The sequence below is a fragment of the Lucilia sericata genome, unplaced genomic scaffold (genome assembly GCF_015586225.1).
Source record: "Lucilia sericata isolate MDLA Ls3-8-SP2 unplaced genomic scaffold, ASM1558622v1 Contig000680F_arrow, whole genome shotgun sequence".
In the NCBI taxonomy this organism is placed as follows: domain Eukaryota; kingdom Metazoa; phylum Arthropoda; class Insecta; order Diptera; family Calliphoridae; genus Lucilia; species Lucilia sericata.
In genome coordinates, this window is record NW_023994684.1 from 202,200 (window position 1) to 218,557 (window position 16,358).

Sequence of the window (16,358 nt, forward strand, 5' to 3'; positions counted from 1 at the left end):
CAGAGAGAAGTCAACTGGTTATTTCATAGATCCTGGGTAATTTGGCCAGGAGACTATACTAACTTTTGAACCTCTAAGTAATCTATAGTATAAAGCTTTCGTTTACTACTATTTTGTAGTAGTTTTGTGGTAGTAGTTATTATGGTATTTCATTGTTATTCTTATTAAAGTGTTGCTTTACTTTTTCATTGCACTGTCTACCTTTAATCTCATCTGTTTAATTACACAAATACCCATAGTCATAGTAGTCAGTTACAACCAAAACGACTGTTGAGATTTGTTGCAAGAAACATGTTACAAAATGATAAGAAAAAAAGTTTTTGCTCATATAAATATTTGTCTAGAGAAAAAAAAGAAACAAATTCACAATATGAATAGAAAAAATCCCAAATATAATTAAAATTTGTATTAAAAATGAACTGAAAGTAAAACTAGAGGATTAAAGACAGTAATTTGGATAAAGGTTTGTTTGTGACTATCTAAGGAGAGATAAAATTAAATAAAGTTTTTTTTTGTTTTGCTAGAAAAACAAAATATGATAAACAAATTTCTATAGAAAAGACCAAAGGAATAATAAACTAAAAGGGGAAGTACCTAATGGTCTAAAGCAGTGGTCGGCACAAAGAGAAGTCGAAGCAGTTTTTAGCAATATTTAGCAGTAAGAAAGATATAGAGCACTTCGTTGTCAATCGTGTTGATAGCTTATGGCTACCGGCCCATGGCCGCTATGCATGTCGACCACTGTTTTAATAAATAACAAAGTGAATTTTATTGAAGAATTTGAATTTCAGTTGTTTCGGGTTTGAACTTTTAAATAATAAAATGGAAAGATATTTTCCTAAATTCTACCAATCTTCTAAATGATTTTAACAAAAATTTCTTCTCTTTACACTTCTCCTAAGAGATAATAAATTTCTTATTAAATTTCTTACATTTTTGCAGTTATAAATTTCTAAAGATTTTTCTAACCAAAGACACTTTATTTACCTAGGAATCCCTTTATATTTTTGTTTTGTTCATTGGCCAAACCGGCACCCGCTTTAGTGCGAAAATAATTTACTGAAAATAATGAACATTTTGAGAATAGAAAACAATAGAACATAAAACACAGCAAACAATGCCGTAAATAAATAAAAAATTTTACAAAAGAATGAAAAAATAATAAAAATACTAAATAAAGAACAACAAGATAAAAAGGTCAAAATACAATTTTTTCCTTCTTGTATAATGAAAATGAAAGATACAGGAAATTATTAAGTGTTTTTGTAGGTTGTTTTTGGTTGTTCTGTTTTGGCAGTGCAAAAATTATTGCCCAGGGAGAGTAGAAATCGTCCTTATAATGAATTTCTTGAATGAAGAGTATGAAAGTAAACAAAAGGAGTTGTCGAGGTGGTCTTTTAGTTTAAAGAATATTTCAGTTTTTTTTGTTGTTTATCTAGATTTTGAAATTTATTGTTGGAAAATAATTTTTGAATGAAAAGAACTACAGGAATAAGACAACAATATAAAAATGATTATTATGAAATATTGTGTTAAAAAGTTTGACAAGTGTTCGAGTATAGAGTTGTGTGCAAAATTATAGTCATTTTTGTAGTTTATACATTTTAAATTAAAGTCTATAATCCTATATAACTATTATATTCAATAGTTCTTACTAAAATTATTTCTATAGCCTCCCAAATAGACTAGACTGCCTACTGTTTCGATTTAAGTCGTGTCGGTCGGTTTTTGTCCTTAATTGTGTCTATAGTCTCGCTTATAGACTTGTCTATAGTCGGGACCATAGTTTTCTCTATAATCTCAACTACAACAATCTACATAGCCGTATATATACTCTCGACTATAGTCTTATCTATAGTCTCGACTGTGTATATAGTCTCAACTATAGACTTATCTATAGTCTCGACTATTTATAGTCTTGTCTATAATCTCGACTATAACCTATACGACTATAGTTTTGTCTGCAGTATCGACTATTTTCTTGCCTATAGTCTCGTCCATAGTCTGGTCTATGGTCTCGCCTATAGTCTAGTCTATGGTCTCGGCAATAGTCTAGTCTATGGTCTCGACTATAGTCTAGTCTATGGTCTCGACTATAATCAAGTCTATAGTCTAACCTATTGTATCGACTATAGTCTAGGCTCGACTGTGTTCTAGTCTTTTGACTCGACTGTCTGTAGTCTCAACTATAGTCTAATCTATAGTCTCAAATATAGTCTAATCTATAGTCTCAAATATAGTCTCTAATATAATCTAATCTATAGTCTCAACTATAGTCTCGACTGTAGTCTATAGTAAGTCTATAGTATCGACTATATTATAGTCTATAGTCTCGACTGTAGTCTAGTCTATAGCCTTGAATATAGTCTATTGTACAGTCTAACCTAATATATAGTATTGACTGAATTCTAGTCTATAGTCTTGACTGCAATCTATAGTCTCGGCTATAGCATGGTCTATTGTCTAGACTATAGTATAATCTAAAGTTTCGACTATAGTCTCTTCTACAGTCTAATCTAATCTATAGTATTGACTGTATTCTAGTCTATAGTCTCGACTATAGTATAGCCTATAGTCTCAACTATAGTATAGCCTATAGTCTCGACTATAGTATAGCCTATAGTCTCGACTATAGTATAGCCTATAGTCTCGACTATAGTATAGCCTATAGTCTCGACTATAGTATAGTCTATAGTCTCGACTATAGTATTGTCTTTAGTCTCAACCATAGTATAGCCTATAGTCTCGACTATAGTATAGCCTATAGTCTCGACTATAGTATAGTGTATAGTCTAGTCTAGAGTCTCAACTATAGTCTAGAGTCTCGACTATAGTCTATTCTATAGTCTCGACCATAGTCTAGTCTATAGTCTCGACCATAGTCTAGTCTATAGTCTCGACTATAGTCTTGTCTATAGCTTAGACTATACTCTTATCTACATATAGTTTCGACTACAGTCTCGGCTACAGTCTCGACTACAGTCTTGACTATAGTCTTGTCTTTAGTATAGTCATATATGTATATGCCTATGACTATTCTCTTGACTTTGGCTATGACTTTGACTTTTAATATGACTTGGGCTATGACTTTGACTATTACTTTGACGGCGACTATAATTTTAAATGTGATTTTGACTTTTACAATGACTTTGACTGTGAAATATGACTATGACGATCTGCATGACTTTGACTTTGTCTGTGAGTTCTCCTATGGCTATGATTTTAAATACTTTTGTTCTAGTTAGTTGTTGTACCCTAAATGAGTTTACTCTAAACCCATTACAATTTTCAACTTCCTATAAAACTAAAGATTTTCTAAAAAAGAAACAAAAGCATTCTTCATAAAAATATGAACTACTGAAAGTTTGCTTAAACAACTACTCACGACTTAAAACCTCAACGTAGCAGTAGAAATTTGCAAAAAAAAGAAACGCTACAAATTTAAATTCAATAAATGCACGAATTCTTTGAATAGAAATGAAGCGAAAACTTAAAAAAATCACTAAAGCACCAATGCAGGTATATATGAGTGACATTAACAAAATGTTTTTTTTTTTCTGCAACAAATATAAATGTTGCAAACAATAAAAGAAAACTTTTACTGCTTACAACATACTCAATATTATATGTTGCAGCTTATTTTCAAGTTTTCACATTAAACTTATAGAAGAAAATTATTTTAAACACAGAAATACTTACATACAGTATTCATAAATTGTATTTTACTTTATATTGGCGGCGCTTATGTAAATTGCACGCTTTTTGCAAAACTTAAGAAAAAACATGACCATAACTTTAAACTAAACTAAACAATAATGCTAATCTGCAAATATGTGGTAGCAAAAGTTTAAAATTTAATTTAGTTCCCGTATGTTAAACAATATTTAAAAAAAAAGGTTTTAATAATAACTAAGGCTTATGTAAAATAAAGTAAAAGTTATTTCTTTAAAGTAGCAACAACTATTATTGCTACTTAACTACAGACGCCCTTCATCCTCTTGACTTCCTGCTGTTATTTTTAAGGCAAATATTATTTTGTAGTTTGTATTTACAGAATACAAAACTAGTAATAATAATAAAACTATTGTTTGTAGAGTAGAGGCTGTGATTTTAAACCAACTTTATTTTATTATTATTATTTCTTATGCTCCATATACTTGCAGATTTCAGTTGAAAACTGAATATGCATATAACAAATATCGATAGTTTTCATTTCCCATAGCATTTAGTTGTATAAGCAAACTATTAGTTTACTGTTTTCTGTGTGCTTCCTAGAATTGTGGAACAAATAGTGTGTAGTAGGAGTGAGCACTTCATATGGCTAACTGAACATTCATGCATTTCACTTTCACTTAGTTCTTGGTTTTGTTAATACTTATGACTATGACCGTGAATTGGGATTCAGTAGAAATATTGGCCATGACTTGTAGCAAGAACATTATGACACTGGCTATAAATATGACTAAGGCATAGTTGTGCTTTGATTATGACAAACTTATAGTCTATAGTCCCGACTATAATCTTCTTTATAGTCACGAATATAGTCCTGTCCATAGTCTGTAGTCTAGTCTAGTCTATAGTCTAGTCTATAGTCTAGTCTATAGTCTAGTCTATAGTCTAGTCTATAGTCTAGTCTATAGTCTAGTCTATAGTCTAGTCTATAGTCTAGTCTATAGTCTAGTCTATAGTCTAGTCTATAGTCTAGACTACTGTCTAGTCTATAGTCTAGTCTATAGTCTAGTCTATAGTCTAGTCTATAGTCTAGTCTATAGTCTAGTCTATAGTCTAGTCTATAGTCTAGTCTATAGTCTAGTCTATAGTCTAGTCTATAATCTAGTCTATAGTCTAGTCTATAGTCTAGTCTATAGTCTAGTCTATAGTCTAGTCTATAGTCTAGTCTATAGTCTAGTCTATAGTCTAGTCTATAGTCTAGTCTATAATCTAGTCTATAGTCTAGTCTATAGTCTAGTCTATAGTCTAGTCTATAGTCTAGTCTATAGTATAGTCTATAGTCTAGTCTATAGTCTAGTCTATAGTCTAGTCTATAGTCTAGTCTATAGTCTAGTCTATAGTCTAGTCTATAGTCTAGTCTATAGTCTAGTCTATAGTCTAGTCTATAGTCTAGTCTATAGTCTAGTCTATAGTCTAGTCTATAGTCTAGTCTATAGTCTAGTCTATAGTCTAGTCTATAGTCTAGTCTATAGTCTAGTCTATAGTCTAGTCTATAGTCTAGTCTATAGTCTAGTCTATAGTCTAGTCTATAGTCTAGTCTATAGTCTAGTCTATAGTCTAGTCTATAGTCTAGTCTATTGTCTAGTCTAAAGTCTAGTCTATAGTCTAGTCTATAGTCTAGTCTATAGTCTAGTCTATAGTCTAGTCTATAGTCTAGTCTATAGTCTAGTCTATAGTCTAGTATAGTCTGGTCTATAGTCTAGTCTATAGTCTAGTCTATAGTCTAGTCTATAGTCTAGTCTATAGTCTAGTCTATAGTCTAGTCTATAGTCTAGTCTATAGTCTAGTCTATAGTCCAGTCTATAGTCTAGTCTATAGTCTAGTCTATAGTCTAGTCTATAGTCTAGTCTATAGTCTAGTCTATAGTCTAGTCTATAGTCTAGTCTATAGTCTAGTCTATAGTCTAGTCTATAGTCTAGTCTATAGTCTAGTCTATAGTCTAGTCTATAGTCTAGTCTATAGTCTAGTCTATAGTCTAGTCTATAGTCTAGTCTATAGTCTAGTCTATAGTCTAGTCTATAGTCTAGTCTAGTCTAGTCTATAGTCTAGTCTATAGTCTAGTCTATAGTCTAGTCTATAGTCTAGTCTATAGTCTAGTCTATAGTCTAGTCTATAGTCTAGTCTATAGTCTAGTCTATAGTCTAGTCTATAGTCTAGTCTATAGTCTAGTCTATAGTCTAGTCTATAGTCTAGTCTATAGTCTAGTCTATAGTCTAGTCTATAGTCTAGTCTATAGTCTAGTCTATAGTCTAGTATAGTCTAGTATAGTCTAGTCTAGTCTAGTCTATAGTCTAGTCTTTAGTCTAGTCTATAGTCTAGTCTATAGTCTAGTCTATAGTCTAGTCTATAGTCTAGTCTATAGTCTAGTCTATAGTCTAGTCTATAGTCTAGTCTATAGTCTAGTCTATAGTCTAGTCTATAGTCTAGTCTATAGTCTAGTCTATAGTCTAGTCTATAGTCTAGTCTATAGTCTAGTCTATAGTCTAGTCTATAGTCTAGTCTATAGTCTAGTCTATAGTCTAGTCTATAGTCTAGTCTATAATCTAGTCTATAGTCTAGTCTATAGTATATATCCTTATCAATATCATATGCCATGATTATGACTATGACTAGACAAAGATATCAACAAAGTAATAGTCGAAGTCATTGACCAAGACGCACTTAAAGTTATAGCGTCTTAAGGTTTCTCCCAACAATACTTAGTTCAGTGTTCACTTTATTCTTCTCCCGATTAACAGCTGTCATTAGTTGATATTTTTAATAACAGTAATTATATTTTAGTATCTATTTTATCAACAAAATACACGCACAAAATGAACAACTTAATAAAGTCATTAGTTCTTTAATGTTCTTCTTTATTCTTTTCGTTCTAAATTTCTTTCATAGACTGACCATATTGTTGGAAATTAATCTTGATATTCTCATCAAGGAGAACTACAAAGAAGAAAAAACTTTCTTTGTCTGAAACAAAAAAAATGCCACTGGTACAAAAGATATGAGAATAATGTTTGTTAGCAAAACAATTATTCATAAAGGTTTAGTTAAAATTATGTCAAAATTGGTTCCGAAAAAAAGTTGACTTTTTTTAGAAACTTTAAATTGTTTATGCTTTACAATATGCAGCCGCTTGCCAGCCGCTTTTCGACATTTTATTTAATTCATACATCATCGTCATCATTATTTTTTTTAAACATTTTAATTTTCTATGTACATTTTTTGTTTATAGTGGTTTTTATAATTTGTGTATAAATAAATAGTTAATCTATAATTTTCCAGTGATTTAAGTTGAAGTTTTTTTCTCTACGGCAAATTATAGTATTTTGTTAAATCATTGTTGCTTGCGCATGAAATCTTATGCTGGGAGTTTAGATTTTGCTTTATATGACTTTGTTAGTTTTATTGGTGGGTTTAGTTTGGTTTGACTATTTTTGGCCAAGCCTTGTTTTTTTCTGTCTATAATAATTTGCTAATTTTCTTGACAAGTTTGGTATGAAAAAAAAACCTAATACTGGTTTTTTAGTTTGATTGCTAAATGTTTTCCTATAGAGAATTGGAGAATGTTTTGTATGGATTTTCTTAAACGAAATTCAAAGAAAATATTTTTTTAAATTGTTTAAAAATATAAGATGAGTTTTGATTTGAAAGTACTTAAATATTTAACACACCCTTGAAATCAAAGAAATTTTTTAAGTGTTAAGAAAGTCTTTGTCAACACAAAATCACAGATTGTGACAGCAAAAGTAGTAGAAAAAGAAACTAATTCTTAATCTTAGTTAAAGTCGTAGCCTAAGACATTGTAAAATTAGTTGACAAGGTCATTGTAAAGTTAAATTTTGACTATGACTACAGCTTTGCTTATGACTATAACATTGACTTTGATGTTTTGACTATCTCTACCACTTTAACATTGTCTATACTTTTGACTATGACTATAACTTTCGTTTTTGAAAATGATTAGACTATCACTACAACTGGGGATTTTATCCTTGACTATTCCTATGAGTCTGACTTTGACTGACTTTGACTACAACTAGAAATTTTAATTTGACTATGACTTTGACTTTGATTATGACTTTAACTATGACTTTGACTATGACTTTGACTATGACTTTGACTATGACTTTGACTATGACTTTGACTATGACTTTGACTATGACTTTGACTATGACTTTGACTATGACTTTGACTATGACTTTGGCTATGACTTTGACTATGACTTTGACTTTGACTATGACTTTGACTATGACTTTGACTTTGACTATGACTTTGACTATGACTTTGACTACGACTTTAACTATGACTTTGACTATGACTTTGACTATGACTTTGACTTTGACTATGACTTTGACTTTGACTATGACTTTGACTATGACTTTGACTATGACTGTGACTTTGACTTCACTTTGACTATGACTTTGACTATGATTATGACTATGACTTTGACTATGACTTTGACTATGACTTTGACTATGACTTTGACTATGACTTTGACTATGACTTTGACTATGACTTTGACTATGACTTTGACTATGATTATGACTATGACTTTGACTATGACTTTGACTATGACTTTGACATTGACTATGACTATGATTATGACTTTGATTATAACTTTGACTATGGCTGATGTCAGAGTGGGAGCTACAAACGATGCGAAGCTTTGCGCTACAAACATTTCCTTGTGTTTTCCTATGTGTCATGTCAGAGCGAAAGCGAAGCTTTATGCGAGAAAACACAAGCAAAAGTTTGTAGCGCAAAGCTTCGCAGGCTTTGACTTTGACAATGACTATGACTTTGACAATGACTATGACTTTGACAATGACTATGACTTTGACAATGACTATGACTATGAATTTGACTACGACTTTGACTACAACTTTGACTATGACTATAACTTTGACTAAGACTTCGATTATGACTTTGACTATGACGTCAACTATAACTATAACTAACTTTGACTATGACTTTCATTAAGACTATGATATAGTCAAGACTTTGACTATTACTTGACTTTGACTTCCACTATCTTTGCCTTTTGTGAATTCCCTTAATAAAACATTTAAAACTGTTTTAATCACAAATATATTTGTTTATTTCCGATAACAAAACTCCATTTCTGCAACATATCATTATTGCTCTACAATCACGTAAATTTTAAAGCACCAGCAGAAATGAAGCTCAATAGCAATAATAACAAAGGTCATTGCTTTAATACACCCCACAGGTCAATTTCGTTACTCTAGGCAGCAGCGAGACAACATTTCGGAAAACATTTCAATAGCGCTCCTGTAACTGAAGACAATTTAAAACTGTTGCAGCAATTTAATTTTGTTACTTTTTTTCAAAAAAAAATTAAATGGCAAAAAACATAAAATGCATTTGTTTTTGTTCATGTTTAATGTAAAACAAATTTGCATATTAAAATAAAGAAGAAAAAAAAATGCAGCAACAAATGAAATGTTTATTGTTTTATGAAAATTACCATTTATAGTTTTTCAATGTTTAATATTTTCGCCTTTTTAAGCCAAGAAACTTGCTCATCCTCCTCCAGAAGATGTCATATTCTTTGAAAAGATTCTAGATTCTTGTCGGTGCAAGTTGTTGGCCGGCCAACTTATAACAAGTGATACTAGAAAGTTGTAGCTAGAAACCATTGTCTATCCCCCCGACACAAGTAACAGGAGGTTAAAGTTTACTTTAGTCAAATTTGTAGTTTGTATTGTTAAAGTTTTAGCAACTGAGGAGGATGTTTACGATGATGATATTTGATAAGATCACGTTTGTAAAGTTTCCCAAAATGTCGTAGGATATAATAATATGAAATACATACAATTTTGTTAGAGTAGCATTTTTGGTCTATAGTCAAAACAAAGATCTTAGATATGTTTAAAAACTAAAAAGGTCAGCTATTTATGATTACAAACTAAGAATATGACAAAAGATTTGCTAGAAGCTAAAAATTAGTCAAAAGATACAAAATTTTAATACTAAGTAGTCTAGCAAATGTTTCTTTAATTTTTTTTTTTTTGTTATTTTTATTTGGATTTAAATAAATCTTTTGTTACTGGCCCTTTCCATTAATACGTTTCTTTTATTTTGTTAAATTAAATCCTTAGGATTATTCGCATAAAACCTTTAAAACCAGGTATTTAATAGATGTTTCTTAAAATGACAGCCTGTTAATAGCTAAACCCTTGTGTTCAACAAGAAAAACATTATCATAGAATTTCCTGGTCTTTTGTAATCTTTAAATACTAACAAATAACATAAGATTTGAAAAAATATCTAAAGAAATGTTTTTGACCAAAGGGCAATTGCTTAAACGATTTGTATTCAGTTAGAAATACTAGAATTGCATGAAAATTATGATCAAAAACTGCAAAAGCGTCACTGTCGGACTGACTCAAAAGATATCTCGAACAAGAAAGAATATATGTCAGATGTTAGGACTTCATTTTATAGCTGACAGAAGGGATTTTAAGATGTCATACAACATTTTACAGATAAGGTTGTCTTGGGGCTGTTTTAGCGCCCTTAAATGGCGCTTTTCAAACTTCACAACACGATATCTCGTATACCAAATGTGATGGAGAAATTTGGATCCAGCCCGACTCTCTTTCAGCACAGCTTAATCCTTTAAAAAAGTATACTTTGGTCTCTGAGTCAATGACCGACTGACTCTAAGATATCACGAAAAAGAAAGAAGATATGTCAGATGTTAGGCCTTCATTTTAAAGCTGATAGAAGTGACTTTTAGATGGTATACAACATTTTATGAATAAGGTTGTATTGGCGCTGTTTTAACATCTCAAAAAGGACCAAAAATGGCCTTTTTTCAAACTTCAGAACACGATATATCGTATATCAAATATGATGGGGAAATTTGGATACAGCCCGATTCTCTTTCAGCACAGCTCAATCCTTTAGAAAAGTATACTTTGATCTCTGGGTCAATGACGGACTGACTCGAAGATATCTCGAAGAAGAAATGAGATAGTCAGATGTTCGGACTTCATTTTATAGCTGACAGAAGCGACTTTTAGATAGAATACAACATTTTATAAATAAGGTTGTCAAATCCCAGATGTGATGGGGAAATTTGGATTCAGACCGATTCACTTTCAGCACAGCTCAATCCTTTAGAAAAGTATACTTTGATCTCTGGGTCAATGACGGACTGACTCGAAGATATCTCGAAGAAGAAAGGAGATATGTCAGATGTTCGGACTTCACTTTATAGCTGACAGAAGAGACTTTTAGATAGAATACAACATTTTATAAATAAGGTTGTCTTGGCGCTGTTTTAGCGCCTCAAAATCAAACTTTAGGACACGATATCTCGTATACCAAATTTGGATTCAGCCCGATTCTCTTTCAGCACAGCTCAATCCTTTAGAAAAGTATACTTTGGACTCTGGGTTAATGATGGATTGACTCGAAGAAGATATGTCAGTTGTTAAGCCTTCATTTTAAAGCTTCATTTTAATAAGGTTGTCTTGCCGCTGTTTGAACATCTCAAAAAGGACCAAAATAGACGTTTTTTCAAACTTCAGGACACAATATCTCGAATCCCAGATGTGATGGGGAAAAATTTGTCGTTCTGTGTTATCGCCCCACAGCCAGAAGATTGGTATCATGCCAAATAAATCCATCAAATACCGAATGTTTATATAAAAAGGGATAAAAACTGGTAAATTCGGTAATCTCAAACCTAGTACTTTTTGGATTTTCGGACGTTAATGGTTTTAAAATTGTACCTATTTTTGGTACTTTTTTAATAAAACATTATTTCCTATTTTATCACGTAGACAAGTATAAATGGTCTCACACTACAATATTGCAACTTTTTGGAATAAAATGTTTATTAAAAAAATACCAAAATATTCAAACTCATTGAAAGATTGGTAGTTTTAGTAATACTAAATATGTTAATGGGATGTAATTTGGAACTCCGTTATACAGGTCTATTTTTGGTACTTTTTTCGTTCTTCAACTGGGACTTTTGAGTTTTCTATAATATTGAATTTTTTGGTACTTTTTTCGTTCATCAATTGGGACTTTTTAAGTTTTCTATAATATAGAACCTAGAAACATGAAATTGAGCATGTAGTGACCGTAGTAAATGAGAATCTCTAAAATCTCTTGAACTTTGAAACATGAAGTCCTGAGTAAAAATAAAAATACACTTCTTGGTACTTTTTTTGTTATGCAAGTGGTACTTTTTTGAGTTTTCTTTAAAATTGAACGTTAAAACATAAAATGAAACATTCAGAGTCCTGAGCGAAGAGAATTCTGTGGGGAGTAATGGTACTTTTTTAATTTTTGAACTATATAGTACCTTTTCAGTTTTCTGTAATATTGTACCTTGGAACATGAAATTAAATATGCAGACTCTTAAGTAATTGAGTGTACTTTTTGGTACTTTTTGTTGAACCTAGAATCATGCAGCTTCTTGATTGTATAAAAATCTATAAAATCAGACATTCTGGTACTTTTTTTGTAAATGAGTGAACTTTTTGGTACTTTTTATTGAACCTAGAATCATGCAGCTTCTTGATTATATAAAAATCTATAAAATCAGATATTCTGGTACTTTTTTTGTCATTAAAATGGTACTTTTTGATTTTCTACAATATTGAATCTGGAAACATAGGATCCTGATAGGAAAGTCTTGGACACCTTTTTATTCCTTAACTGGTAAACTTTGATTTCTTTTTAATATTAAACCTTGAAATGAAAATCTATAAATGGGGACATTTTGGTACTTTTTCGTTCATTTATTAGACTCTCTCACACAAACATAAGAATCTCACAAACATAATAATTATCATAGTACTGATTAAGTATTTAAGTAGAAAATTTTATTGTCACAGTAGAAAATGCCAGCCTCCTATTTCAAAAGGATTACAATTCCTTAAAAATATTGTTTGTCGGTTTAAAACTATAAAAATGTTTGTCATACTTAAATAACTAATATTTAATGAAAATAGTACTTCTAAACATATAAAACAAAAAAACACTTAAAAAATTTTTTAATGTACTTAAGAATTTAAGCACTAAATGCGGTCAAAGTACTTGGGTCACACTTGAAATAACACAGAAATTTTAACAACTACACCACAATATCTTTAAAAAAGATATAAAAAACTAAACAAAAGAATGAATTTTTTTTTATTAAATTGCAAAAAAAAAATAATAAAATTTCCACAATAAAAACTATACATATTTTTGAAATGTCACAGGAGAAGATTACCAGTAAAAGGACACTTTATAGAGATTTTTATCTTAAACATTTAATAAAAAGAAAACTACAATGTAAAGGTGTTGTAGAATTTAAACTGAAAATGAACAACAACAGCAACAAAAACAGCTGGCTTAAAAGTACTTTTATCTCTTAGTACTAACGTCTGGTTGTCCTTCCGTCTGTTAAACATACACGCAATTCGTCATGGTCACACTTGCTGCAATTTGAGAATGAAAAGTTACCGACCATCTTTTTTTTTTTTTTGTCTCTTAAAAAGACTGCAATTTTTATTTTCATTTCTACTTTAATCTTTTAAAGTTGCTCTCTACGTTCTTAACAGTAGTAGATAAGTGCGGTCTCCTGCTGTGTGCGAAATACTTGCAATAAATATTTGGTATCTGTTGGCCTCTTTAGTTTTTAAATGAATTTGAACACAAAAATATTTTAATAGTTTTAATCATGTTTATTTCATTTGGAAACTCATCTCTAGAGGTCTATGTTATGTTGACTATTTTATTATAGGAATTTTTTTCTCCTTATCGTTTTTTGTTAATTTAAAGTATTGTTTAGCAAATTTAAACAAATTATGGGTATATTTTACACAATGGCGTTAAAATTTTGAAGATAGAATGAATAGAATATTTGTTCATGTTACTGCTTGATCATTTTAAAAGGCCTTTGTTTTGAAATGTTATTGTTGAAATGGATTTGTTGAATGAATGACTGAGCATTTTGTGAGGTGATCGCTTGTGTGGCCTTAAATAAGGATTAAGAATAATTTTTACTTTAATTATTTTTACAAATTTTCACTTGATCTTTAAACGTAAGATTTTTGTGGACAAAATAAATATGTAGACATGTTTTCTGTCGTATTTATGGTCACAACAACAAAAAATTCAATAAATCATTAAAGTATTGGTCGTACATTTGGGGCTCTTGTGAAATTCTTAATCTTTCTGAATCGATAGTCTCCAATTGGACACTAATTTTCTACTGAAAATAGTCTCCAAATGGATACCAATTTTTCACAGAAAATAGTCTTCAAATAAAGACTAATTTTCCATAGAAAACAGTCTACAAATAGAGACGAATTTTCTATACAAAATAGTCTCATACTGGAGACAAATTTTCTATAGAAAATAGTGTTCAAATGCAAATAAATTTTCTATAGAAACTAGTGTCCAAATGGAGATAAATTTTCTATGGAAAATAGTGTCCAAATGGAGACAATTTTCTATAGAAAATAGTGTCCATATGGAGGCAACTTTTCTATAGAAAATAGTGTCCAAATCGAGACAACTTTTCTATAGAAAATAGTGCCAAATGGAGACACTTTTCTAAAGAAAATAGTATCCAAATAAAGACACTATTTTCTTTAGAAAATAGCATCTAAATAGAGAAACAAATTTTCTACAGAAAATAGTTTCTACATAGAGACACAATTTCTACAGAAAATAGTCTCTAAATAGAGACAAAATTTTCTACAGAAAGTAGTCTCTAAATACAGACAAATTTTCTAAAGAAAATAGTCTCTAAATAGAGACAAATTTTCTACAGAAAATAGTCTCTCAATAAATACAAATTTTTTGTTTGAAAATAGTATCTAAATGGAGACAAATTTGATATAGAAAATAGTCTCTAAATATAGACAAATTTATATAGAAAATATAGAGAAACATTTTCTATAGAAGTCTCTTAATAGACACAAATCTTCTATAGAATATAGTCTCTAAATAGAGAGAAAAAGTCTCAAATTTTAAATAGAAAATAGTCTCTAAACAGAGAAAATTTTCTATAGAAAATAGCATCTAAATGAAGATAACTTTTCTATAGAAAATAGTGTCCAAATCGAGTCAAATTTTCTATTGAAAATAGTCTCCTAATAAAGACACACTTTAGTGTCCAAATGGAGACAAATTCTCTATAGATAATAGTGTCCAAATGGAGACAACTTTTCTATAGATCAAATTTTAAATAGAAAATAGTCTCTAAACAGAGAAAATTTTCTATAGAAAATAGCATCTAAATGAAGATAACTTTTCTATAGAAAATAGTGTCCAAATCGAGTCAAATTTTCTATTGAAAATAGTCTCCTAATAAAGACACACTTTAGTGTCCAAATGGAGACAAATTCTCTATAGATAATAGTGTCCAAATGGACACAACTTTTCTATAGAAAGTAGTGTTCAAATGGACACGAATTTTCTATAGAAAATAGTGTCCAAAAGGAGACAAATTTTCTAGAGAAAATAGTGTTCAAATGGGGACAAATATTCTACAGAAAATAGTGTCCCAATGGAGAAAAATTTTCTATAGAAAGTAGTCTCTAAATCTATAGAATAATAGTGTCTAAATGGAGAGAAATATTTTATAGAAAATAGTCTCTAAATCTATAGAATAATAGTGTCCAAATGGAGACACATTTTCTATAGAAAATTTCAAAACAAAATTTCTAGAAAATAGTCTTCAAATGGAGGCAAATTTTCTATAGAAAATATTCTCCTAATTGAGACATGTTTTTCATAGAAAATAGTGTCAAAATGGAGACAAGTTTTCTATAAAAAAATAGTCTCTAAATTGAGACAAATTGTCTGTTAAAAATAGTATCTTAATAGAGACACATTTTCTATAGAAAATAGTCTCCAAATAGAGAAAATATTTCTATATAAAAAATATTACTTAAAATTTCCTTTCCTTTAAGAAAGTTTATTTCATTTCACTTTCATTAATATTTAAATTCCATTTTTTTTTTTTTTTCTTTTCAGGTAAGTGTTAATTATTCTAATCAAATCTAAATTTTACCATGCGGAGTAAGTAAACCCATCGCCAAGCTATTGACTATAATTTCCATAATAATTTATCACTTTTAATAATTTCTCTCAATGTTGTTAGAAATTCCAAAAGTTACAGCCACCACCAGCATGAGATCTAGATGCAAATTAATAGCATTTTAATAAACAAATTATTAAAATATGTCATGTAAATGATATAGAAAAATCACTTTTTCCAAAGAGCAGATTTATGAAGCAATAAAAATAAAGTTGTTAAATTTACAAGACAAGTTTAAGAAACAAAACAAAAAAAAAAAGAAATAAAAAACTGATAAAAAATATGAAATTAACTAACAATATTTTTTAATATAAAACGTAGGCAGTTGACGATGATGAGAACTCACGCGTTGATGTGTCAAGCCTATCAAACTTTTTTAAAAGCAAATCAAGAAGTATTACATTTTGTAGACCACAAAAAGATATAAAGCTATGAACAGCCATAGGAAAATAGGAATCAATGACTTTAGAAGCCAAGTTCAATCACACGATTCTATACAACTGTCTCTCTACTACTTACTTCTACTTCTGATGTGTTTTTCTTTAATGATTTC

General features: G+C 30.0%; 1 protein-coding gene across 1 annotated transcript in view; it reads left to right on the plus strand.

The window, feature by feature from the left end:
• Positions 1-15,863, plus strand: part of LOC119607256 (netrin-A-like) — a 98,114-nt gene extending 82,251 nt beyond the window's left edge. The window contains exon 2 of the mRNA XM_037961105.1: positions 15,742-15,863. Within this exon, the coding sequence (XP_037817033.1) occupies positions 15,742-15,752 (11 nt within the window). The 3' untranslated portion in view covers positions 15,753-15,863. The remainder of the gene's footprint in view (positions 1-15,741) is intronic.
• Positions 15,864-16,358: the final 495 nt, after the last annotated feature.